The sequence below is a fragment of the Saccopteryx bilineata genome, chromosome 2 (genome assembly GCF_036850765.1).
Source record: "Saccopteryx bilineata isolate mSacBil1 chromosome 2, mSacBil1_pri_phased_curated, whole genome shotgun sequence".
NCBI lineage: Eukaryota > Metazoa > Chordata > Mammalia > Chiroptera > Emballonuridae > Saccopteryx > Saccopteryx bilineata.
Genome location: NC_089491.1, coordinates 386505837 through 386528930, shown reverse-complemented (window position 1 = coordinate 386528930; position 23094 = coordinate 386505837). Strand labels below are relative to the sequence as shown.

Genomic DNA, 23094 nt, shown 5'->3' with positions numbered 1-23094 from the left:
AGGCAGTCAGACTCCTGCATGCGCCTGACCGGGATCCACCCGCATGCCCACCAGGGGGCGATGCTCTGCCCATCTGGGGCATTGCTCTGTTGCAACCAGAGCCATTCTAGCTCCTGAGGCAGAGGCCATGGAGCCATCCTCAGCACCCAGGCCAACTTTGCTCAAATGGAGCCTCAGCTGTGGGAGGGAAGAGAGAGACAGAGAGGAAAGAGAATGGGAGGGGTGTAGAAGCAATGGGCGCTTCTCCTGTGTGCCCTGGCTGGGAATCGAACCCGGGACTCCTGCACGCCAGGCTGACGCTCTACCACTGAGCCAACTGGCCAGGGCCCGACCATACATTTCTTAGCACTAATGACATTTCGGGCTAGATACTTCATTCTTTTGGGATGAGGAGCTGTCCTGTGCTTTGTCCTAGGTGCCAGTCACTAGACCAGGCATGGCCAACATACGGCCCACAAGTCGGATCGGCCCTCGTAATGAGTTTATGCGGCCTGCGATTAAATTTTTAATATTCTCCGCTACTTTAAAATCTCAGCTACTCAGAAGCGGAAGCGACTTTGATTATTGGAAATCAAGATATTTAAGAAGATAGTGAGATGCAGAAAAGAATTCCGCGTATGACTAATCTAGGGATAACTTCCAATAATTGGTCAAATGGATTTGCGATACTTCTTTATTTATTTTATTTTTTTTACAGAGACAGAGAGAGAGAGTCAGAAGGATAGACAGGGACAGACAGACAGGAATGGAGACAGATGAGAAGCATCAATCATTAGTTTTTCGTTGCGTGTTGCGACTTCTTAGTTGTTCATTGATTGCTTTCTCATATGTGCCTTGACTGCGGGCCTTCAGCAGACTGAGTAACCCCTTGCTGGAGCCAGCGACCCTGGGTCCAAGCTGGTGAGCTTTTTTTGCTCAAGCCAGATGAGCCCGCACTCAAGCTGGCGACCTCAGGGTCTCAAACCTGGGTCCTTCCACATCCCAGTCCAACGCTCTATCCACTGTGCCACCACCTGGTCAGGCGATACTTCTTTATTTTTTAAAAAAATTTCATTATAAAGATTTATAGCTTTTGTACTCGTCTGTACTCAATATAAACTGTTTGACATTTAGAGGTGATGTGAAACCCATATTCATTTAGGTGGAGTTTGCCAGTGCGCACCCAAGGTCAAACAATTCGTTATTTTTGTGGTCAAGTGTGCTGAATCAAGTGGCATCATAGCATTGACAATAGCGGCTGTTGATAACTGAAAACATGTCCAGGCTGTTTGTAAAACAAAATAATTGTTTTATTTGTGATATAACCCCCTTCAAGCTCATCCTATTAATTAAATAGTTTTAATTTATTGCAATAATTTGGATATTTATACAGTATGTAATTATATTTTTATTAAAATAATATTGTATAGTAAAATTTCACTCACATTTATTCTTAAATTACATAATAAAATTTTGTTTAGTTAAATGAATCGTTTTTGCATTTAACTTTTTTTTTTTTTTTTTCATTTTTCCAAAGCTGGAAACGGGGAGGCAGTCAGACTCCCGCATGCGCCCGACCGGGATCCACCCGGCATGCCCACCAGGGGGCGATGCTCTGCCCCTCTGGGGCGTAGCTCTGTTGCATCCAGAGCCATTCTAGCACCTGAGGCAGAGGCCACAGAGCCATCCCCAGTGCCCAGGCCAGCTTTGCTCCAATGGAGCCTCGCTGCGGGAGGGAAAGAGAGAGACTGAGAGGAAGGAGGGGGGGGGTGGAGAAGCAGATGGGCGCTTCTCCTGTGTGCCCTGGCCGGGAATCGAACCCAGGCCTCCAGCACGCCAGGCCGACACTCTACCGCTGAGCCAACCGGCCAGGGCAACATTTTTTAATTTTAATATTTCGTCTGGCCAGTGAAAAAAGTTTTCTTTCTAATCTGGCCGGGGGGGGGGGGGGGGGGGGACTGTTGGCCACGCCTACGCTAGACGCTAGTAGCACATCCATCCCCATCCCAGTAGTAATGGTCAAAAATGTCTTCAGATCTTGTCAAATGCCTCCAGCGGGCTAAGTTGTCCCCTACTGAGAACCACTAGGCTGGAGGAAGTCCGACCTGCCTCGGGTCCCAGAAAGTACTGAGAAGCATTCTCCCGGGTTGTGCTCTCTGGCTCCTCTGCGTACACCCAATGTTCAAGCTGTAGAGTCTCGGAAGGCGGGCTTATGCAGACGATGGTGGGTTTAACTGGGAGGCTGGCGGGCTTATGCAGATGAGGGGGCAGTGCCTGCATGTTGATTAGCTGGGCCCGCTGCGGACGCGGCTGGGAGCCTAGCAGGTCCTACTGCGGTTCAGGCTGAGGTGACATCTCTTCCGTCCCACTCCTCCCCAGGTCCCTAGCCTCCTAGGATCCCCTCCACCTCTACCCTCATTCATTGTTTCCCCTCCTCCCCGCGCAGTGCCCCGGTAGAGGAAGATCTCCCCTCGTGGTTCCCCCTGCATCCCCCCTCCCACCGCCGCAACCCCCGCGACCTCCAGCACCCACCCCCGCGGCCTGATCCTGCCTGCTGACTCCCTCCGCAGCCTCCTCGGTCTCCCCACTCTCCTCTGAGCTAGAGCCACCAACCCCCCCCCCCCCCCCCCGTTGTCTGCCTTCGGGCTTCCCGGCTTACTCCCCCTCCCGCCCTCTTGGAGCCCCTTACCCCACGCTGGCCAGCCGGCATGCAAGTGTCCATCGCATGTACTGAGCAGAACCTTCGCAGCCGGGGCAGTGAGGACCGTCTGTGTGGACCGCGGCCGGTTCCCGGGGGCGGTAATGGTGGGCCGGTCGGCGGGGTGCATGGGAACCCTCCCGGAGGAGGAGGGTCAGGCCCCAAGGCCCGGGCTGCAGTGGTCCCCCGGGCCCCAGGGCCCGCTGGGGCCCTTCGAGAGAGCACCGGCCGAGGCACTGGCATGAAATACAGGTATGGGGGTGGCCGGGCAGCCCACCTCATCTGCTCCCCTTTCCTGACCCCTCAGGCGTCCTGGGATGCCACCAGGACCCCCTCAAACTTCGCTAAGAAGGTCCCGGCTCGTTGCATCTGTCTTCCCGTTACCGGCGCTCTCTTACCTTGATCCCTCTCTTGGTCTCTGTCGGTACCCCTAACTAGGAGAAATTCAAGTTTGCCAAGGTGGATGTGGACCTGTCCGATCCCAGGGATGCCCCTGAGCTTTTGTCTTTACCCCCAGGAGAGCCGGGGATGCACGGATCTCCGGGCTGCACCCCCACCCCCACCCCGTCAGATACAGTGTCCTTGGGTCCGTGTCCTAGGAACAGGGGGAAGGAAAGGGCTTCTCACTCTGGCCTTGCTCGGGGTGTTTGACCCAGAGACTGCCCGCACTTGCCCCATGGGCCCATTCTCCTGCGACCTTTCTTAGCCAGGACAGAAGTGGGGCCCTGGGAAGGATGGAGCACATCTCTCAAACCCATGCTGAGGAACGGGTCCGCAGGGGAAGGTGGACTGGACTGTAATGTAACCGACCATCTCAGAGAACTGCTGGGCTCTCACGACTGGCAGAGGGGGAGGGGAGGGGCTCCTGTTGGAAGTGAGCACAGACCACTGATCTGACCTGGCTTTGTCATTTGTGGAATTCGATCCCTTCCATGTGGCAGCACTGTGTGGGAAGCTGAGCTGACTGCCTGAGTGGGGCCTCGGGAGGAGGGGGCTCTCTGGTTCAGAGATGGACTTCACAAGCCCACAGGGACAGAGGAAGTAAGTAGAGGAAGAGGGAGAACTCGCCTTTCCTGTCATACTCCCAGCTTAGTGTCCTACTTTTGCTGGACGCCCATCTGCCGCCCTAGCCTATCTGGGGACACTTGCCAGAGTGCCTGGATTTGACTTGGTTTACCTCTCCAGCTCCAGTGTCTGCCCTTTAGTATAGCGCTCTGTCTGAAGGTCCGTTTTCACAAACTCATCACAATCAGCCAGTCCCATTCCTCCTAGCCCCCAACTCCACACAACCCAGGTATGATTCAAACATGGACAAGACCCCCAGAAGAACAGACACCAGGGTGATAGGAGGGGGACAGGCATTGGACAGCAGATACAGAGGAGAAGTCATTCATTTGTTCACTTACACTACGAGCATTGAACGGCCCAATCTGGCAGCCCACTGGGTCTACTTTCTTTGGACTGAGACACTGTGAGGGTTTCTCGTTCTGGAAGGAGAGGAGCTGGAGACTGATAACCTATGTCCCTAATGGAAGCTCCACACTTCTTGCTACTTCTATCTCCTGCAGAAACCTAGGAAAGTCTGGTCTTCGGGTGTCCTGTCTTGGCCTAGGTGAGTTAGAAATTTTTTGTGTGTGTGTGACAGAGACAGAGAGGGACAGATAGGGACAGACAGACAGGAAGAGAGATGAGAAGCATCAGTTCTTTGTTGCGGCACCTTAGTTGTTCATTGATTGCTCTCTTATATGTGCCTTGATGGGGGGGGGGCCTACAGCAGACCGAGTGACCCCTTGCTCAAGCCAGCAACCTTGGGCTCAATCTGGTGAGTCTTGCTCAAACCAGATGAGCCTGCGCTCAAGCTGGTGACCTCGGGGTCTTGAACCTGGGTCCTCCGCGTCCCAGTCCAACGCTCTATCCACCGCACCACCGCCTGGTCAGCCTAGAAGAGAACATTTAAGGGAGGGTTTTCTTTCCTGGTTTGCCTCCCACAGTTCTCAACATGTCTGGCTTCTCTCTTTCAGGTACCTGGGTCACATTTGGTTCCCAGATCTCTGATGAGGTATAAGTGATGGGACCTAGGAGCAGGCTGAAGGGCTAGGAGGGAACCAGAACAAGGGGAAATGGACTTGGATAGGGGTTTGGGCAGGACAGCAAACACAGAGAATAGTGGATGGGATGTAGAGCTGTTGGGTGAGGAAAGGGTAGAGGAGGTGGAAACCAAGGCTGAAGTGGTATGGGCTGGAGTGCAGTGAGGGGGGTAACAGAGGGGCCAGGGCGGGTCTCCAACTCCTTTTCTCACCTCCCTAGACAGCAGAGGATGTACTGACAGTGGCCTATGAGCACGGTGTAAACCTGTTCGACACCGCGGAAGTGTATGCGGCTGGAAAGTAAGGACGGGGTAAAGAGCTGAGTTACATTTAAAAGGCAGAGAAAATATCAGGGCTTCGTGTCTTCCCTCGGAAGAACTCTGGGAATTCTGCCAACACTAAATTCTAACCTTTTTGCCAGTGGGCCCCCGAAACACTATGGGAATCATAGTCCCAAACATCAGTCCCTCTTCAGCTTAGAGGGCAGTGGGAACACTGTCCAGTCAAAATAAAAACCAACAAATATATTCTGGACATCTGCTATGGGCAACTGCATGGGGATTACAAAGCTAAACTTTCAAATGCACCATGCCACATCACGTACCCATGGCTTCACGCTGGGAGTAGCCCAAACCTAGGCTGACCTACCCCTACCTCTTCTCCATTTGGCAAACTCTTCTGCTCATCTTTAAGACTTGGCCTAAGTGTCAGCTCCTCCAAGCAGCCCTTACCCAATTCCCCATAGTTTGTTACTACCACCCTCAGTTCCCAAAGCACTTTATACTGCCCTCTGACACACCATTATTAATTACTGGTTCATGTGGCCGTATTTGCCGCTCAACTGGGATGTTCCTTCTTTCATGAAATTAGTCTTGCTTTTCTTCATGTCACTAAGTATTTTACAGAGCCTAGCACAGAGGGGGCACTGCTTGTAGGATGATGTGAAAATACCCTCAAAAAGCTCACACTAAGTGGTTAAACAAACCAAAAAGACAAGGAGATACAAAAGTCTGAATAAAAAGTCCACCATAACAACTTAAGATTCGTCACCCTTCAACTCATAATTAAGTGCCAAAGAATTATTTGCCCAGCGATTTTCAACCTTTTTTCCTCTCATGACACACATAAACTAATTACTGAAATTCTGTTCTGTGGCACATCAAAAATACATTTTTTGCCGACCTGACAAAAAAAAGGATATAATTTTGATTCATTCACACAAGATGGCTATTGTGTTGGCTGTCATTTTTTAATTTGATAATCTAAGGGAAAAGAGGTCAATGCTTCTAACTAAATAGTCAGATATTGCATGTTTTAAAAATTCTTGCAACACACTGGTTGAAAATTGCTGATGTAGCCAATAAGAGACATGGAACTGACAAGAAGTACTGACCATAGTCTCCAGCAATCAGAGCATTTTCCATTCTGCCCAGTGGCAGAATCTGAGCTAAGCTTTGGAGGATGGGTGGGATTTTGTGGCGACTCAAGGGGCAGGGCAACCAGGGTCTCCCTAGTCTGTCCCACACCCCTCATCATATTCTATACCTTCAGAAACTCAGATTAGAGCTTGGTGCATAGTTGATGCCCAATTGATATTTGTTAAATGATTGAATGAAAACTGTATGATACCCTTAGTTCCAGGAGCATCTTTTATTTAGTCCAGGATGGAGCTAACAGCCCAGTGGGCTCCTGGTTTATGCTTCACTTTACAGGAGAGGAAATTAGTTGAAAGGAAAGATGGGGAGCAGGGGAAGGAACTGATCCAGCTTAAAGGAGTCAGTGCTTCTACATTGTCTTTCTTCCAGGGCTGAAAGAACCCTAGGCAATATCCTCAGGAGCAAAGGTTGGAGGTGAGACTGTGTTTTGGTGGGTTGCTGGGCACACGATCATCAAAACATCCTTTTCTCGCTGGTTCTTACATTTCTCTTTTTCCAGGAGATCAAGCTATGTCATCACCACCAAGATTTTTTGGGGAGGACAGTAAGTGCCTGCTCCACTATAACTGGGGCAAAGATCTACAGAGGATGTGTGAAGGTGTATGGGATGGGGGTGGTGGCAGCTGTCCCCACACCTGCTGCCCCAGGTCCGCAGCCTGCCTGTAAGAACCCATGCAGTCCCCGTTCCTCACGGTGCCAGGCCTGCCCTGCTCTCCTACCTTTGTCACACCTCATCTCTGACTTACCTTTTCCTGCAGGGCAGAAACTGAGCGAGGCTTGAGCCGCAAGCACATCATCGAGGGTGAGAGTTAGACACTGGGAATCTGAAGTGGCTTGTATTGAAGTCAGAGGAGTTGGGAACATTCTTTGAGGCTACTGAGTTAGAAGCTTTGAATAGGGAACTGAAAATCAAGTGGCCATGGCAAAGGGACAAGGTCTGAATTCTTCGGAAACTGAAGCTGAGGTGCTTACCTATCTCTCCTCATCCCCACCCAAGGTTTGCGAGGATCTCTGGAACGTCTCCAGCTGGGATATGTGGACATTGTCTTCGCTAATCGCTCAGACCCCAACAGTCCCATGGAGGGTAAAAGCGGCATTCCAATCCTGACTATCCTTCAAAACTGAGCCCTTCTCATACCCTCAGTAGGAAGCCAGCCCTTGCTCAGGCGGCCTCCCAGTCTCCACAGTGGAGGCTCAGACCCCAGGACTTAGAGATGGAGGGAGGCATAGAGATGCCTGGGGTCTTGGTGGGAGGTCTGGAGCCCTGGGTGTCAGGGATTTGACAGTAAGGCCTTCCTTCTCCTATATGCCTAGAGATTGTGCGAGCCATGACCTATGTCATCAACCAGGGCCTGGCCCTATACTGGGGAACATCCCGATGGGGGGCTGCAGAAATCATGGTAAGTGCGCTACCCCTCTTCCCCCTGTCCCACAACGGGTTCCCACTTTTCACATGGCCACTCCAAATCCCCATCTATTGGATGAGTGGAAGAAAATGGAATAAGTGCTCTGACCCCCATCTCCCCCCCTCCCCAATCTCTTTCCTTCCACACTCAGGAGGCCTACTCCATGGCCAGGCAGTTCAATCTGATTCCTCCAGTGTGTGAACAAGCAGAGCACCATCTGTTTCAGAGAGAGAAGGTGGAGATGCAGCTGCCAGAGCTCTACCACAAGATCGGTTTGCAGCTCCCTCATCCACGCCTTTCCATTGGGCTCACCATCATCACCGGGATCCTTTCCCTCATATCCAATCTTCTTCCTCTTAGGTGTTGGCTCAGTCACCTGGTCCCCTCTGGCCTGTGGCCTCATCACTAGCAAGTATGATGGGCGAGTTCCAGACCCCTGCAGGACCACCATCAAGGTGTGACCTTGGGGCTCAAGGTGGCAGGACTGGGCTATCTTGGCTGTTCTGGGGTGGTGGGGGTTTTTTGTTTTTGTTTGGCCAATTCTCTTTGGTCTTCAGGGCTACCAATGGCTCAGGGACAAAGTGCAAAATGAGGATGGCAAGAAGCAACACGCCAAAGTCATGGATCTCCTTCCCATCGCTCAGCACCTGGGCTGCACTGTGGCACAGCTTGCTATTGGTGAGGCACGGCCAGCCGTGGACCCTGCGGGGGCGTGTCTCCTCCTGAGACACTCCCAAGCTGGTTTGTCCTTAGGGAGAATCTTCTTCCTCAGAGACACTTCCACAGTCCGCACGCTCACTGTTACCCATCAGCTCTCTTATTTTCCTCCTCTGGCCCCAGCGTGGTGTCTCCGCAGTGAGGGTGTCAGCTCCGTCTTGCTGGGCGTGTCGAGCTCAGAGCAGCTGATAGAACATCTGGGTGCCCTGCAGGTGAGCTGAGGACTCAGAGGTGGAGTCCCTCTCTGTCCCCTCCCCCGGTGTCAAGGCCTGTGAGGTCACCCACTACAGGGCCCTCACATCGCAGATGAGAGATCCAGGGTGACAAGGCGAACCGGGCACAGCTGAGCCTCTTTTCCCAGTCACTTGGCCCTCTGTGCGTGCCCTCCTTCAGTGACCCAGCCACCCCATTCTCCTCCAGGTGTTGAGCCAGCTGACCCCGCAGACGGTTATGGAGATAGACGGACTCCTGGGGAACAAACCACATTCTAAGAAATAGTCCGCTGGGGGCGCAGGCACCCAAATCCGTGACCACTGCACGCCCGCCTACCCAGAACTGCTTCGCCGCAGCCGCCTCCCTCTGCTCCTGATCCCTCCACGCAGCGGCCAGAGCCAGGTGGTCCCGCCCATTAACGAGTTCCGGCTTCGCTAATCGATATGCATGAACAAAGCCATATCCTTCCGCAGTGGGACTGGAGAGGAAAAGTAGTCTGCTGCTACCTGCGGCATTCTTCTAGGTCTTCTGCGAACCCCAGGCATGAGCTACTGGTCCTCTCTGTCCCTTCTCTGCCATTTGGTCTCGTTCCCTTCTCTCTTGCCCCATTATCCGAGGCCCATTAAAGAAACACTGGCAGACATAAGAAAGAAAGAGTACCTCAAAAGTGGCCCTTGAAATGTTGTTCTGGGGTAATAACTTAATGAGAAGTAAGGTTCCTGTCATCTGGGACAAAGGAAGAGGAGGCTCTTGGTAATGCTGTACAAAGGAAGCCAGGCTGGCCCTGGCAGGAAGTAAATGATCATCTTTGGAAATCAGGACCCTGCCTCCCAGCCAGAAGGTGGAGGAGGGCCTAGAACTGGAATCGGTGTAAATCCGTGGTTTCTGCCGGAAGGGTGTAGGGTGGGGAATACAGAGACACAGCACTGACAAAGACAGAAATTTGGTGGCAGGTGTATAGCTTGGTCAGGGTACCCCCTGGGAAACACAGGCAGGTGGTGCCTCACAGGAAATAGTGACAGACTTTAGGTCATAGCAGAGCTGTAGGGCTGACATAAACAGGTCTGGGGATAGACTTGTGAGCCTTGGCAGTGGAGGACTGCAGTCTTCCTGGCAATATTCTTAAAGCAATAAATGATGGCCCCTCTTCTGTAACACTTTCCAGGAGACTGTAAATAAAATCTCAGCTAAATCCTTCCTCACTGACTGTGTCTGAAATTGCAGGGGGTGGGAGGTTAGGGTCTCAGTATCAGATGTCTGGCCCACTAGCCCCCACCCCCGCCCCGGGGCCATTAGAAAGCTCCAGTACTAGCTTTCTCTTCATTGCTCATATACCGCAGTGCCCCAAGCATTATGCTCCTAGGCTCCGTTCTCCTCAAGGATCCAGGCACCAGATAACTCGGGCCCCAGTGTTCCTCCTTTCTTCAGGTGCCACATCCCATACATAGAATCTGGCTTGGAGAGATCTGGCGTTATAGGTTTTTTCCTCCCTCTGACACCATTGGCCTTGTTTGATTTTGAAAGTTATATTAGCTACATGTCTGGTCTTGTACTTATTTCCCTCTTGCCTCATACCCATATATATGCCAAGGAACTATCCTGGTGGTTTTGTTGTGGCTCAGTGGGAGGGACTGTTCTAAGGTTGGGGCTTTGTGGTTTGATGGAGAGGTAGCATGGACCCCAGCCTAAGGCTGAGATGATACAGAGACAGGGAAAGGAGTTAATCGTTATAAAGGAAAGAGAAAAAGAAAAGAAAAGAAAACAAGTGAAAGATGAGGTGTGAGGATGGCAGCAAGGCAGAATCAAATAGAATTGTCGCAGCTACCATCCCTTAGGCTTCCCTAAGGACTCTGATTTCTCTGAGGCAGAAAGTGGGTGGAAAGTTACAACCTTTAATGATCACAAGGCTGGGAAGAAGAACTCTGCTGTCCTTAAAATACAACCTTATCATCTCCCTGCTACCCTTGATCCTGAAACGGGAAGAGCAAAGTAAAATCAATTTCCAAAAGACAACAAGCAGTATGCCACTTTCTGGATTAGCAACCAACCAGATCAACTAATGAATACTGATAGCCCTCTCCTATCATCTTCCACTCATTTGGGAAGACTGTGGAGGGAACAAAGAGTTAAAATACATGAGTATACTATGGTTATTCTGTAAAAAAATACACGAATTTAGACATTCAAAATAGTCCTCTCAATTCCCTTGGATGTTATATTTATTTTAATAATGCTTCTCCCATTGCTCAAAACATTTTTTTAAAAACTCCTTATAATTACCTTCAGAAGCAGTGTAGAAACCCCTTGTAAGAAACCTTCCATTATTGTCACACCTCATTTACCACATTTATCACTCACCTCATTCATTAATTCAACAAGTGTATTTATTTACCGAGTCCTACTATGCAATTTGATGGCGAACAAACCAGACTCAGAACAACCTTCGTGATGTTCACAGATGGGCAAAACAAACGTGTCCCCCCAAACAGAAACTTTTAGGAAAGGGTGCACTGAGAGCTGACAGATGAGTGGGTGTTACTAAGGCAAAAGCAAGAGGGAACAGCATACAAGAAAGCCTTGTGGCAGAAAAAGACATACAAGTCAAAGATCACCAAAGCCAGAGTTTCTAAAAAGGAGTGGAAGCAGAACTTGAGAAATGGGGGGGGGGGGGTTTCAAAACATACAGAACCTTATAGGGCACTTAGGAATATTATCTTTATCTTAAGGACAGTAGGAAACCCTCTAGACCAGTTATCTATTGATACACAACCTATTACCTCCAAAACTTAGTGGCTGGAAACAACTTCTAAACACTTAGTTTTTCTCATGATTCTGTGACCTGGCTTGGGCGGGGGTTCCTCTGCTGTTTTCATTTAGGCTCACTTACGTAGCTGAATTCAACTAACAATTTGGCTGAGCAGAAAAATCCAAGATGGCCTCCTTGGTACGTCTGGTTGTTAGTACTGGCTATTGATTGGGACTCCTCAATTCTCTTCTCATCCACCCCAGGTTTGAGTTTCCTTACATGGTGGTCTCAGGGAAATATCGCAGAGGCACAAAGGCAGAAACTGCACCATCTCTGAAGGACTATGCTCCAGAAATCATCACTCCTGCCACATTCTATCAGTAAGCAAGTCATGAGGCGAGCCCAGATTCAAGGGATAGAAAAATAGACCCCAATTCCTTCTAATGAATGGGAGAAGCAACAAAGTTACATTGCAGAGAAATTGGGGGCTAATAAACTCCCACCACATTAAGAGGTTTTAAACAGGAGTCCAAGGGGTGTGTGGTAGGAAGGACATGATTGAGTTTGAGATTTGGGAAGATCACTAAGTAGTAAGGAGAAGAGCTTGCAGAAGGGCAGAATGGCTGTGGATGGACTGGTGAAGAGGCTCCTACCAGGGTCTGAGCATAAGGTGATGGCAGTTTGGACTAGGGTAGTATACTGGCAGTGGAGAAAAGGAGGTGGATTAGAGGGACATTTAGGAGGCAAAATGAACTGGGCTTGGTGATAAGTCAGTAAAGGAAGATGAAAATGAAGGAGGGGCCAAAGATGACACCTAGACTTATGGTGCCAGATAGAGAAAGAAGTAGGAAATGCTGGTAGAGATGCTGATTTAGACAAGGAGATCATCGGGTTGGGTTCTTGAATATAAGTAAAAAAGTCAGGCAAGTGACTGGATCTCCAGGTCTGAATCTTAGACTTTAAATGTCAAACACTCTGGGAGCATTTATATAATCAAATCTACCTTAAAAGTTTAAGATTTAGCCTGACCAGGTGGTGGCACAGTGGATAGAGCATCGGACTGGGATGCGGAAGGACCCAGGTTCGAGACCCCGAGGTCGCCAGCTTGAGCGCGGGCTCATCTGGCTTGAGCAAAGAGCTCACCAGCTTGGACCCAAGGTCTCTGGCTCCAGCAGGGGGTTACTCGGTCTGCTGAAGGCCCGCGGTCAAGGCACATGTGAGAAAGCAATCAATGAACAACTAAGAAGTCGCAACACGCAACGAGAAACTGATGATTGATGCTTCTCATCTCTCTCCATTCCTGTCTGTCTGTCCCTGTCTATCTCTGCCTCTGTTAAAAAAATAATAATAATAAAATAAAAAATAAAATGTACTTTAAAAAAAAAAAAAAAAGTTTAAGATTTAATCACCAACTGGAGATATTAAAAGATATGAGATCTCTGAACACCATTCCAAAAAGAAGTTCCAAAGCAGTTTTGAATTATGACAGCATTACTGGAATAGGCAGATGGCTTCCCCCAAGTGACCATGAAGACAATGCAACTTAGAAATTCTGAAATGTTTGCTTTAAAACAATGGTATGCCTCCTCACAAAGATTACCTTTGAAGGTTTTTAACAATCTAGTTAAAAAGCAAAACCAACTCTGCATTGCCTATTACTGCCAGTAAATGCCATCTTGTATTGACCGAGAGAGCTGGGTGTTGAACATGTTGGGGTTGGGTAGTGCGAAGTTAAAGTGAACACAATACAGGCTGGGGGCACAGGATGATAATTATAGTTAATATGTGGTGTTGGTCCACATATTAGAACGGTTGGCACCGTTCTAAGCACTTTACCTGTATAAGCCCATTCAACCCTATTATTATCATTTTATAGATGAGGAAACCAAAGCTCAGAGAAGTTAAGTAACTTGCTTAAAGTGTCACAACGAGTAAGCAGTGGTTGCTGGGATATGGATTCAAGCCAGCTGGTTCTAGACTTTAGGCTCCACTGCAGAGCCTGGATTGCTTGTACAGGAGAGGAGGGTGAAGATGCAGCTGGGCATGGGTGTGGCACCACGAGAGAACGTGGGCTGTGAGTACTATGTCCTGTTTACCTGTGAGGGAAGTCAGATCCCTGAATCAGACCTCACGCTGGGCTGTTTTGTTGGAGCCATCATGTTGCGTAGGTGTCCGGGCCTGGCTAATCCGGAAGGAAAGGATTCCCATCATTCCTATGGCCATGGTCTTGCGATCTAAGTTCCTCCTTAGGCTGAGATGTCTGCTGGGAGTTGAGCAGTTTAAGAAGAAATTTGGGGAGCCGGCCTTTCAAGAGCGCAGGGGGTCAGGTATACTAAGACGAGGGGAGGGCAGAATGCGAGTCACAGCCAGGCAGCATCCGTTCAAACATCCAGGAGCCCACTGAAGATTGGGCAGAGCAGCACGGTCACTAGCCGAGGAAGTCTGTTTTGGCGGGATTGTGACTGTGAGCAGCTGAAAGACCAGGCCCGTCGGGCTGTAGTGACCCGTGCCAGTGGCTACAGTGGGGTAGAGGAAGAGAACCAGGGATTTGCACGCAGAATTAAGGCGCACGGGCTTTGTGCTGGAGGATGAAGAAGGCGTGGCGGGAGCGGAGGGCTGTGCGCGTCTGACCGCCTCAGGCCTGACACCCCTCGGTCGTCCTATCCCATCCCCGGACCAACTCCGCCAGCATCGACATTCCAGGCCTCAGTCTCCACCGCCCCCACGCGTGCCGCCAGAGGGAGCGGCCGGACCCCTGCGTGACGCCTCGAGGGGCGGGGTCTTATTATTAAAAGAGGCAAGAGGCCGCGGCGCCGGCCCCAAGACCCGATGCAGGTCACAGGGAGGGCCAGCTCGTTCTGCCCACTGCAACAGCCGCGTGAGCGACGCTCTCAAGTCCGCGGCGGGCACCATGCAGCTCCTGGCGAAGGTGCCGTCCCTTCCGGAGCGGGGCGAGCTGGACTGCAACATCTGCTACCGACCCTTCAACCTCGAGGGCCGCGCGCCCCGCCGCCTGCCCGGCACGGCGCGCGCCCGCTGCGGTCACACGCTCTGCACTGCCTGCCTGCGCGAGCTGGCCGCGCGCGGGGACCGCGGCGGGGCGGCCGCGCGCATGGTGCGCCTGCGCCGCGTCGTCCTGTGCCCTTTCTGCCGCGCGCCCACCCCGCTCCCGCGCGGCGGGGTCACGGAGGTGGCTGTTGACCCGGACTTGTGGTCGCGGTTGGAGGAAAAATCGCGGGCCGGACGTGAACCTGATGAGACGGGTAGCCAACTCAGGGAAGGTGGCGACGCCCACCGAGAGGCAGACGACGAGGACGAGGAGGGCGAGAAGGGATCGGGGCCGAGGAGCGCAGGGTGGCGCGCGTTCCGACGCCTCTGGGACACTGTGCTGGCACCCGCGCGCCGCTGGCGGCGCCCGCTGCCTAGCAACGGTGAGGGACCAACCCGGAGGGCTGCGGGGGCCCGGGGAAAGAGTACCTCGGAAAGCCAGGGATTCGGCTGCATCCTCCCGCTGCCACTAACCCCTCTTCTTTCCCCAGTGCTGTACTGTCCGGAGATCAAGGACTTTGCCCACGTGACCCGCTGCACCCTGTAACCGCGGGAGCCGGAAGCTGAGGCAGAAGGAAGGTGGGAGCTGCATTCTCAGGGTGTGCTGTGGTACCGAGGTTGATGCCAAGGCTACCTTCCTCCCATCCCAGGATTGGCACTGATGAGGAAGTGGATCCGAGGGCAGGAGGAAACGCCCTGGGAGGTGCTGATGCTGAGCTGGGGAGGTTCCTAGGTGAATCGCCCCCATCTGCTGACTGTGCCAGTCTTACATTTTCAGGATGGAGTGGCCCAGGGATGATAAAAATAAAGTCTACATTCCCGTGGGAGGAAGACAGATTGTTTCCTAAGCTGTGACTTGGCTTTTGGCCAAGGGCAGCTCTGGTGTGTGGGAGCAACAAGTCCCATTACAGCAATACTGTGTCGATGGTTTGAAAATTTCAAAAAGAGGGAGCGAAGAGGCTGGTTTTCATGTCATGTTCATCTCACTTCTCTAGCATTGTAAGAGAACTGAGGAAAAGAAGCCCTTTGGCTTACTACCCACCCACCCCCACCCCACCCCCGCTCCCGGGCCTCAGTGCTGCATACTTACTGCCTCCCCGCTCCTAGAACTGGGCTCCTAAAATGATCAAGATGCCTCCTGCCTTGCTTCACTTCAGAATCTCCTTTCAACCCATTAGGGCAGGTATCCGAAGGTCCAAAGAACATTAATCTGAGGCCTCTGATTAGGGCGTATGAAAGATAGAAGGGAGAGCCATTTGGTAAAGGCATCAAACTTTTGATGTTTCTACAGTCACAGGGAAACATTGTCATTACTGAAAAAAAGATGCCTATCATACAATTTCAACCTTGTCTCCCATAACTGGACTTCTGTTGTGTGCCATGGATTCTATTTTAAAATCCCATCAATAGCTTATAGTATATAGTTAGTGGGAGCTTGTTGGAAGTGCAACAAGCTACCAGGATTCCACTTCAAATTTACTAAATCGGAAGCTGCCTTTTAACAAGAATCCCAGGTGGTCTGTGTGCAGGTAGAAATATAAGCAGTGGTCCAGGTCCTAGACACTCTAGGATACTACCATCTATGGGTGAGATGTTTAGAACACAAATGGTACTTAATAAATTATATACTATTTTGATTTTTCTAAAGTGACATTCTGTTGCTGAAGTTAAAATTGTGTGCCTAGTTGCATTTTGCTCCAAGTAAAAAATGTGAACTTAAGTATAAACCTCAATTTTTGTAACCATATTTTGGCTTTTTCCTATCCTTAAGTCTCAGCTTAAATGTTCCTTTTTTTGGAGGCTTTCTCAGCATTCAGCCTGGTGTCACCCCTCACCCTCTATAGCATAGTGCTTTATTTATTTTCAGATTGTATGTGTTTTGTTGGTATCTCCCATAGAGTGTAAGCTTCATGAGAGCAATGACTGACTTGTGATTATTACACCTCCAGGGCCAACAGTGTTAATGTATAGCATGTACTCAATAAATGTTTGCTGAATTTATCTTTCATTTTTTTAACATTTAAATATGAAGTGTTTGATCTTTGTCAGCCTCTGAGCAGCCCTGGTAGTGAACAATACATGTCAAGGAAGTGTCATCTAGCAGGTCAAATATTTAGCAAGCCAGGGAGGTCTCACCCCTCCCCGCTAACTCCTTAAAAGAAAAGGTATGCAGTTCTGCACACTAGGAACCGAACCTGTGGAGCTTTGGTGACCTCTACTGACTTGTGGGAACTAAGCAACTCTTGAAGATGGAAATGATGATCAAAAGCAGTGGTCCCCAACGTTTTTTGGGCCATGGACCAGTTTAATGTCAGTAAATATTTTCACGACCGGCCTTTAGGGTGGGACGGATAAATGTATCATGTGACCGAGACAAGCAACAAGAGTGAGTCTTAGACGGATGTAACAGAAGGAATCTGGTCATTTTAAAAAAATAAAACATCGGCCTGACCTGTGGTGGCGCAGTGGATAAAGCATCGACCTGGAAATGCTGAGGTTGCCGGTTTGAAACTCTGGGCTTGCTTGGTCAAGGCACATATGGGAGTTGATGCTTCCAGCTCCTCCCCCCTTCTCTCTCTCTCCTCTCTCTCCCTCTCTGTCTCTGTCTCTCCTCTCTAAAAATGAATAAAAAAAAATAATAAATAAAAAATAAAACATTGTCCAGACTTAAATATAAACAAAACGTAAATAATATAAGTTATTTATTCTTTCTCTGCAGACCAGTACCAATTGGGAACCACGCACCCCTCCCACACTTCTAATAAGCCCTGCTACCTCTCTGATCTCACCGAGGCCTGCAGAGGATCCTGCGGCTCACCCTCCATCTCTAAACTGAGCTCATCCCATTAGGATTGGGGCTGGGAAAAAAGCCTCAGTGTTTTTAGTTGATAATCCAGGCAATAAAAATGAGAAAAAAGTAGTCACAAGATTTTTTTTTTTTTTTACAAAAGAAAGAGAACATGAAATGGCAGAAAGCAACACCCTTTCTTTCCTTACCCCTCTCCCCAACCAAAGAACTCCCCCACTCAAAAATAACAGAGCACACAGAAAGGAAAGTATAATTTATATGTACAACCAATAAACCTGATACAGAAGAGGGGGTTGGGAAAGACCAGGAGTGAGTGCGAAAAGAGACGGGGAAAGGGGAAGCAAGAAAGTGAAGGGGCGGTGAAGAGGAAGTGGGGGGTTCGCCATGCAAACTGCCACTCCTCGGCCCCTCCTGGGAGGAGGGTGTGTCCATGTCTCCCTAGTCTGCTCTCCATTATTTTGTTCTGGTCCTAAAAGCAAGGTGGTCCTGACTAGGCCCCCTGCCTAACCCACTCAAATTTAGTCTGTATTCAGGCCTTCAGGAGAGAGGAGAAAAGTCCTTGAAGAACCTGAGCTCCAGAGCTGAGAGTTCCCCCAGCATCCGGCCCCCTCTGTTCTCTCCTCCCCTTTCTGGGTCCCTAGGACAGATTGGGAAGCTCCTCTTTGGCTTGAGGGAGTTATCGCCCGACCATTACTCTTGGTAGGGGTAGTTCTTGGCCCCTGTGGAGGGTAAGATGCCCAACACAAGATGCCAGTACGCAGGAAGTAACTGAGCCAGTGACTGGCGCCTTTATTCTGAGGCTGAACAGCAATCGACTCCCTTGTAATGGCTCCACATTCTATTTGAGGAGAGGTAGGGGAAGGAAACATGCAGCCACCCCTCCTCTTCCCTTCCTCCCTCCCAGGGCTCACTGTCATCTCCATATCAAGCCCCCCTCCTCTCTTCAAAGCTCCTTTCCCCCACCCAAGTTTCTAAAGGCCAAGCGACACTAACCCCCCACTTCTGCATAAGACATAGCTTATATTGCAGGAATAAAGACTGGGGAGGCTCCACCTCTTTCCTCCCCACAACCATTTATTGGGAAGCTGCTTACGTTTGGCAGTGGGGGATAAGGGTACTCGGAAGACCCTGCTAACCATCTCCCATCCAGACCTCTTCTCACCAGCAGTTTTCAAAGTGTGGTGGGAAACGTGTGTGGGAGTGGAGAAAGACAAAGGGCCCTTCTCGAAGAGAGAAGTCAGAGAGAGGGGCAAAGGGGCTACTAGCCCAGTGGTGGCCCAAGGGGTGGGGAAGGCGGAGGGTTGGCAGCAGGCCCCAGAGTCTGAGCTGTAGGTCGGCCTCGGGCACGGGGCCTGGGCGAAGGGGAGGCCTGGGATCCAGTCAGTCGTCTATGCAGATCACCTCCCCGGCTCGAGGCTCCTTCCGATCCAGCCCGTCTGACACCAATGCCCCTACCATTTCCTTCTCCTTCTTCACCAGCACTGGAGGGCCGTTGGTGGCGGCTGTTTGGGAAGAGGGTAAGGAAGGGTCAATCCCTATTTCACTCCCAAACATCACTTTCTGACAAAAGTATATTCACATTTCTAAGTCACCATATGTCACTTGCAACTCTCCAGGGTAGGGGTGGGAAGACCGGGCAAACTGCTTTCCCTGAGATTCCCCATCATGCTTCATGATGGGACATCTGTTCCAACTCTCACTATACTCCTTTCTCACTCATGTTCTCGTTCCCTGAAGTAACCCAAGTGGAGGAGGCTCAGGTAAGAGGTAGCAAGCTGCAGAACCTCTGAAACCCGGATGAGGTTTTTGATAAAGAGAACGGAAGAGAAACTAAGAAACGGAGGGGGCCCTGGCCGGTTGGCTCAGTGCGTGGAGTGCTGGCCCAGCATGAAAACATCCTGGATTTGATCCCCAGTCAGGGCACACATGAGAAGCGACCATCTGCTTCTCTTCCCCTCCCTCTCCCCCTTCTTTCTCTCTTCTCCTCCCACAGCCAGTGGCTTGATTGGTTTGAGTGTTGGCCCCTGGCACTGACGATAGCTTGGGTGGTTTGAGCATCAGCCCCAGACGGGAGGATCCTGGTCAGGGCTCATGTAGGAGTCTATCTCCCCTCCTCTCTCTTAAAAAAAAAAAGAAAAGAAAAAAAAAAAGGAAAGGAAAGGAAAGGAAAGGAAAGGGTGGGAAGAAAGTCTAGAACAATTCTACTCCATAAAACACTGGGCACTCCAAGGAAATGAGATAGGTGAGGCATGCAGGGTAGCCGAGCAGGGATAAGCTTGGAAAAGGACAGAGAAAAAGGCAGCTGACCTGTGATGAAGGACCCTGCAGGCATCTGGCTGTAATTGGCGCCTGCGGCGGCCAGGCCCCCTACGGGAGCGGGAGCGGTGCTGAAGGCCGCCCCGTACCCCGGAGGTGTAGCGTAGGGACCCGGGGGAAAGACCTGGAATAGAGAGCAAGGCCCTTAGAGGGTCCACAGCCTGAAAGGAAAGAAGCTGTAGGGAAAACGTTAGGGCCAAACTCCAGGACTGCTGAGGGGTGTATCACCAGCACGGAGACTCAGGGCGAGGAGTATGCTAGAGTAAGTCATCTTTCCACATTGTATCGGACTCACTGTAAGTGAGTGCATGTGTGCCAGAGGAGTGCCAACAGGGAGAATGGAGAAGAGGAAAAGGGGGTTACCGGTGTGGGATGAGGCTCGGTGCCCTTGCTGGCCAGCCGGCTGAGGATGCTGCGCTCGGACATCTGGAGGCGGGCTGCGATGGGGGGTATTCGAGACAGCGTGGCTGGCAGGCGGGTCACGTCTGCCTTCATGTCGCTCAGCAGCTCCTCCAGCTGGTTCAGAACTGGGGCCCGGGCCACGGAGAAAGAAGGACAAGAGAAAGACAGGGAAAGGAAGAAATGGAGCCAGGAAAAGAGAAGAGGAGTCAGATGGACAGATAAAGTCAGAAACAGAGAGTGACAGGACACAGACGTCAAAGAACCAGAGAAGAAAATGAGAGAAGTAGAGAGAGCAACTCGACGATGTGGGAAATGTCAGGTAAGAGGCAAAGAGAACAGATCACCACAGAGACAGATGGCGAGAGAAGAAAGGACGAAAAGGGGAGACGGAGAAGAGGGAGACAGGGGAGGACATTGGAAGACATGGGGGCGGGGGGTTGTCAGAACATCCCATACTAGAAGAGTGAGGTTTTCGGGGTGGGGAAAATGGGGAGGAAATAGTCAGGAGGTGTGGGGAGGTGGTAAGTGGTGTTAAAGATTTAAGGATCAAGATTTTAATATGGAAGGGGGGAGGGAGGTTAGAGGGTCAGCATTACAGATTCAGGGAATTAGAACAGGAATCAAAGGGGCCAGGAGTCAGTCACTACATCCGATACGATTAGATGGTTAGGAGACTTTGGAATTTAATATTTTATTTTCAAGGTAAGAGGGTTTGGGAAAAAGGGTTGACGGTCAAAGGGAAGTTTCATGATGTAGGGTCAGAGGGCGGGATGGGGGTAGTTTCTGCCTCGTGGGATGAATGAGATGTGAGGAATGTGATCTGTGAAATTGGGGATAAGGACTTCTGTGCACTTTACACAGGCCCCAGCCCCGGCGAGGGTGCTATTAGCTGTATGGCAGATGTGTGGGTCAGTGAAGAAGCTCTGCCCTTTGGAGGGGACATGACACAGTCTCTCAGTGTTCTGGGAAGCAAGTCCCTCGCTTAAGCACTAACGTGAATGCTATTAGGCATGGATGAGGGCTGGCTGCACAAACCCTAGAGGCTAAAACCAAGGGGGTGCCAGGTGGGTCAGGGGTGGGGTTAGGGGTTAGAGGTCAGAGGCAGGTGGTTCAGAGGGTAAAGGGGTCAGAGGGGGTGGGAAGATTTTGAGGGGTGCGGGGTGAAGACTTACGCAGCGTTGTGGGCCCTCCCCCGCGCGGGGCCGCCGCGGCCCTTACCCTTGTGCAGGACGGCGTTGGCCGGCTTGTTCCCCGCCAGCGACTCCTTGGAGAGGTGCTGGTGGCTCTCAGCCAGGCACTCGGCCTCGGCGAAGCGGGCGTGGAGGGCCATGGCGGGGTGCGCCGGCTCCTGTGATAGGTTCAGGTAGGCCGCCCGCCGAAGCTGCTCCTCAATCACCAGCGCCTGCTCCAGGAGCTGGGGGCAAAGGGAGAGGGGTCAGCAGCTGGCGAGCCACAGCACCCAGACTTCGCTGCTGGCCCCGGGCACCCCCAGCTCCACAACAACACTGACCTGAGCACCAACCCAGATCCAGACCACAGTCCTAAACACGAGGTACACTCTGGTCCTGGCCTCGAACATAACCACCGCCCTCAAGATGTTCCCCTTCCCTGCAGCCCACCCAGACCTGGCCGACCTCGGACCCAAGCCCCTCTTCAGCAACGTTTCTTTCCTCCCTCATCCCCACCTTGAATCTCCGGGCCAGAAATTTATTTTTCATTTCCAGAAAGTTCCCCTTATTGGCTTCAGTTTTAAATGGCTCATTGATGATGGCAAACTGAGCGTCATTCTGGATGTCTTGCCATCGTGCGTAGCCATGGCTGCCGAAGAAGGAAGGGCACCGTCAAGGAACTGAACGGGGCTGGGCTGTGAACGCTTCTTCCTTCTGGCTTGATCTCCCCCAAAGGGCAGCACCGTGCCCCCTTCCCCGGGCGTGGGCCCCTCTTCTCTGAAATTCCCCTCTCTCCCTGTTGAGAGATTTTTTCCCCTCTCGGATGTGTATCAAAGGATACAGGACAATCCCAGCCAGAAGCCAATAGTCATGGCGTCGGTGCCAGATCTCGTTGAGCTTCCCGGAGGAAACAGCTGCCCGCTCCTCGTTCTGCCACAGCGTGTGCAGCTCTGCAGAGAGGGGCAAGGGAGACGAGGCAGCAGCTTTCAAACCCCAGCCAGCCCCACAGAGAGGTGAGAGAACTGAACAGCGGTAAATGACACGAAGGTCTCTTTATGAGGAACAAGTCAAGGTCAGCGTAGGGTCAGGAATAAAAGTACTTACAGATAAGGTTCAAGTTAGAATGAAGAATACAAGGAGGATTACAGACAACTTTAGAGTTGAGAGCACACGTAAGAAGGACTGAAGGCAAGGAGCAGAGACAGCATGCACTATTTCATTGGCAGTTACTTGGAACTTAAGGTAGCAGGAGGCTTCAGGCAAAGCGAGAAACCTCATGAGGATGAACAAATCCCAGTGAAAAGTGGTGGCAGTAAGGGACGCCCCCCACCTGTGAAGCCACCATCTGCAATATTGAACATGAACCGCGGCTTCTCTGCCTTCTCCTCGCGGCGCCCGTTGGGTCGCAGCTCCTCTCGAGGTGGCCCAGGTCGAAGCTCCCGGCCCCCTTTACCATCTTCTGCTGGGGCAGATGGGGCAGAGCTCACACCTCAGGAGCCTCCGCCCAGGCCCCAAGACTGCTCCCCTACTGTGCTGGACTCCGAACAGCTCCCCACCCGGGATCCAGGCCTCTGGTCCCCCAGACTCCACCCCCACCCCCCACCCCCGAGTACCTCAGGTGCGAGGGTGTCCGGTCCTTCCACCCATTACCTCTCTTGCCCAAATCCCCTGCTTCCCCCTCCGGCCTCTCCCTGTGTTCCTGTCCATCCAATGGCTTCTCCTCCCCCCTGTCTCCTGGCGTCGACTCTGTGGCTGTGGGACAGGATAGGAGACAGAAAGGGTGGATGTCACCCTCATTCCCTGACCCCAAAAGAGGGAGCACTGGAATTCTAAGCCCGTCACCCCTAAGTCCACGCGCCCACCTGTCTTCTCTCTGTCTGCCCGGTACCCAGGCTCAGGCTCCATCTCCCCAGGCAGCCCCGGCTCCTCCTCCTCCAGAGGCATCTTCCTCGACTCCAGCCGCTCCCCGAGCGACAGAGCCGGGCTGGGGGCATCAGCCTGGAAGACAACAGCGGGTGACTGAACTGGAGGGTTCCCAGACACCTGCCCCCAAACCCCCCACTCCCTC

At 51.5% G+C, this 23094-nt stretch overlaps 3 protein-coding genes across 18 annotated transcripts in view; 2 read left to right on the top strand and 1 right to left on the bottom strand.

Annotated features, from left to right (window-relative positions):
* Window positions 1–2292: 2292 nt before the first annotated feature.
* On the top strand, window positions 2293–9734 carry KCNAB3 (potassium voltage-gated channel subfamily A regulatory beta subunit 3). Of its 4 annotated transcripts, none has more exons than XM_066264184.1 (14): window positions 2293–2929; window positions 4246–4289; window positions 4699–4736; window positions 4985–5064; window positions 6570–6614; window positions 6700–6744; window positions 6959–7002; window positions 7198–7284; window positions 7515–7600; window positions 7758–7878; window positions 7967–8061; window positions 8164–8284; window positions 8447–8535; window positions 8744–9734. In XM_066264184.1, exons 1-14 carry the CDS (start codon window positions 2688–2690, stop codon window positions 8819–8821), a joined length of 1215 nt encoding a protein of 404 aa, XP_066120281.1. In that variant the 5' UTR covers window positions 2293–2687; the 3' UTR covers window positions 8822–9734. The 4 variants fall into 4 exon arrangements, with proteins under 4 accessions (XP_066120281.1, XP_066120283.1, XP_066120280.1 ...); XM_066264186.1 differs by having other exon boundaries at window positions 7491–7600; XM_066264183.1 differs by having other exon boundaries at window positions 8164–8535.
* Window positions 9735–13793: 4059 nt separating this feature from the next.
* Window positions 13794–17237, top strand: RNF227 (ring finger protein 227). 2 transcript variants are annotated; one of them, XM_066264181.1, is made up of 3 exons: window positions 13794–14713; window positions 14822–14909; window positions 17050–17237. In XM_066264181.1, the coding sequence occupies exons 1-2, from the start codon at window positions 14194–14196 to the stop codon at window positions 14875–14877; spliced, it is 576 nt and encodes a 191-aa protein (XP_066120278.1). In that variant the 5' UTR covers window positions 13794–14193; the 3' UTR covers window positions 14878–14909; window positions 17050–17237. The 2 variants fall into 2 exon arrangements, with proteins under 2 accessions (XP_066120278.1, XP_066120277.1); XM_066264180.1 differs by lacking the exon at window positions 17050–17237 and having other exon boundaries at window positions 14822–16331.
* Window positions 17238–17377: 140 nt separating this feature from the next.
* Window positions 17378–23094, bottom strand: part of CHD3 (chromodomain helicase DNA binding protein 3) — a 58743-nt gene continuing 53026 nt past the window's right edge. For 3 of the 12 annotated variants that reach the window (XM_066264166.1, XM_066264172.1, XM_066264175.1), the window contains 9 exons: window positions 22889–23024; window positions 22677–22778; window positions 22357–22485; window positions 21868–21976; window positions 21543–21675; window positions 21030–21271; window positions 19819–19982; window positions 19447–19579; window positions 17378–18641 (listed from right to left, as the gene is read on the bottom strand). In XM_066264166.1, coding sequence (XP_066120263.1) covers window positions 18401–18641; window positions 19447–19579; window positions 19819–19982; window positions 21030–21271; window positions 21543–21675; window positions 21868–21976; window positions 22357–22485; window positions 22677–22778; window positions 22889–23024 — 1389 coding nt within the window. In that variant the 3' untranslated portion in view covers window positions 17378–18400. Of the gene's footprint in view, window positions 18642–19446; window positions 19580–19818; window positions 19983–21029; window positions 21272–21542; window positions 21676–21867; window positions 21977–22356; window positions 22489–22676; window positions 22779–22888; window positions 23046–23094 lie in introns of all 12 variants that reach the window. The other 9 variants (XM_066264168.1, XM_066264170.1, XM_066264169.1 and 6 more) reach the window with 4 other exon arrangements.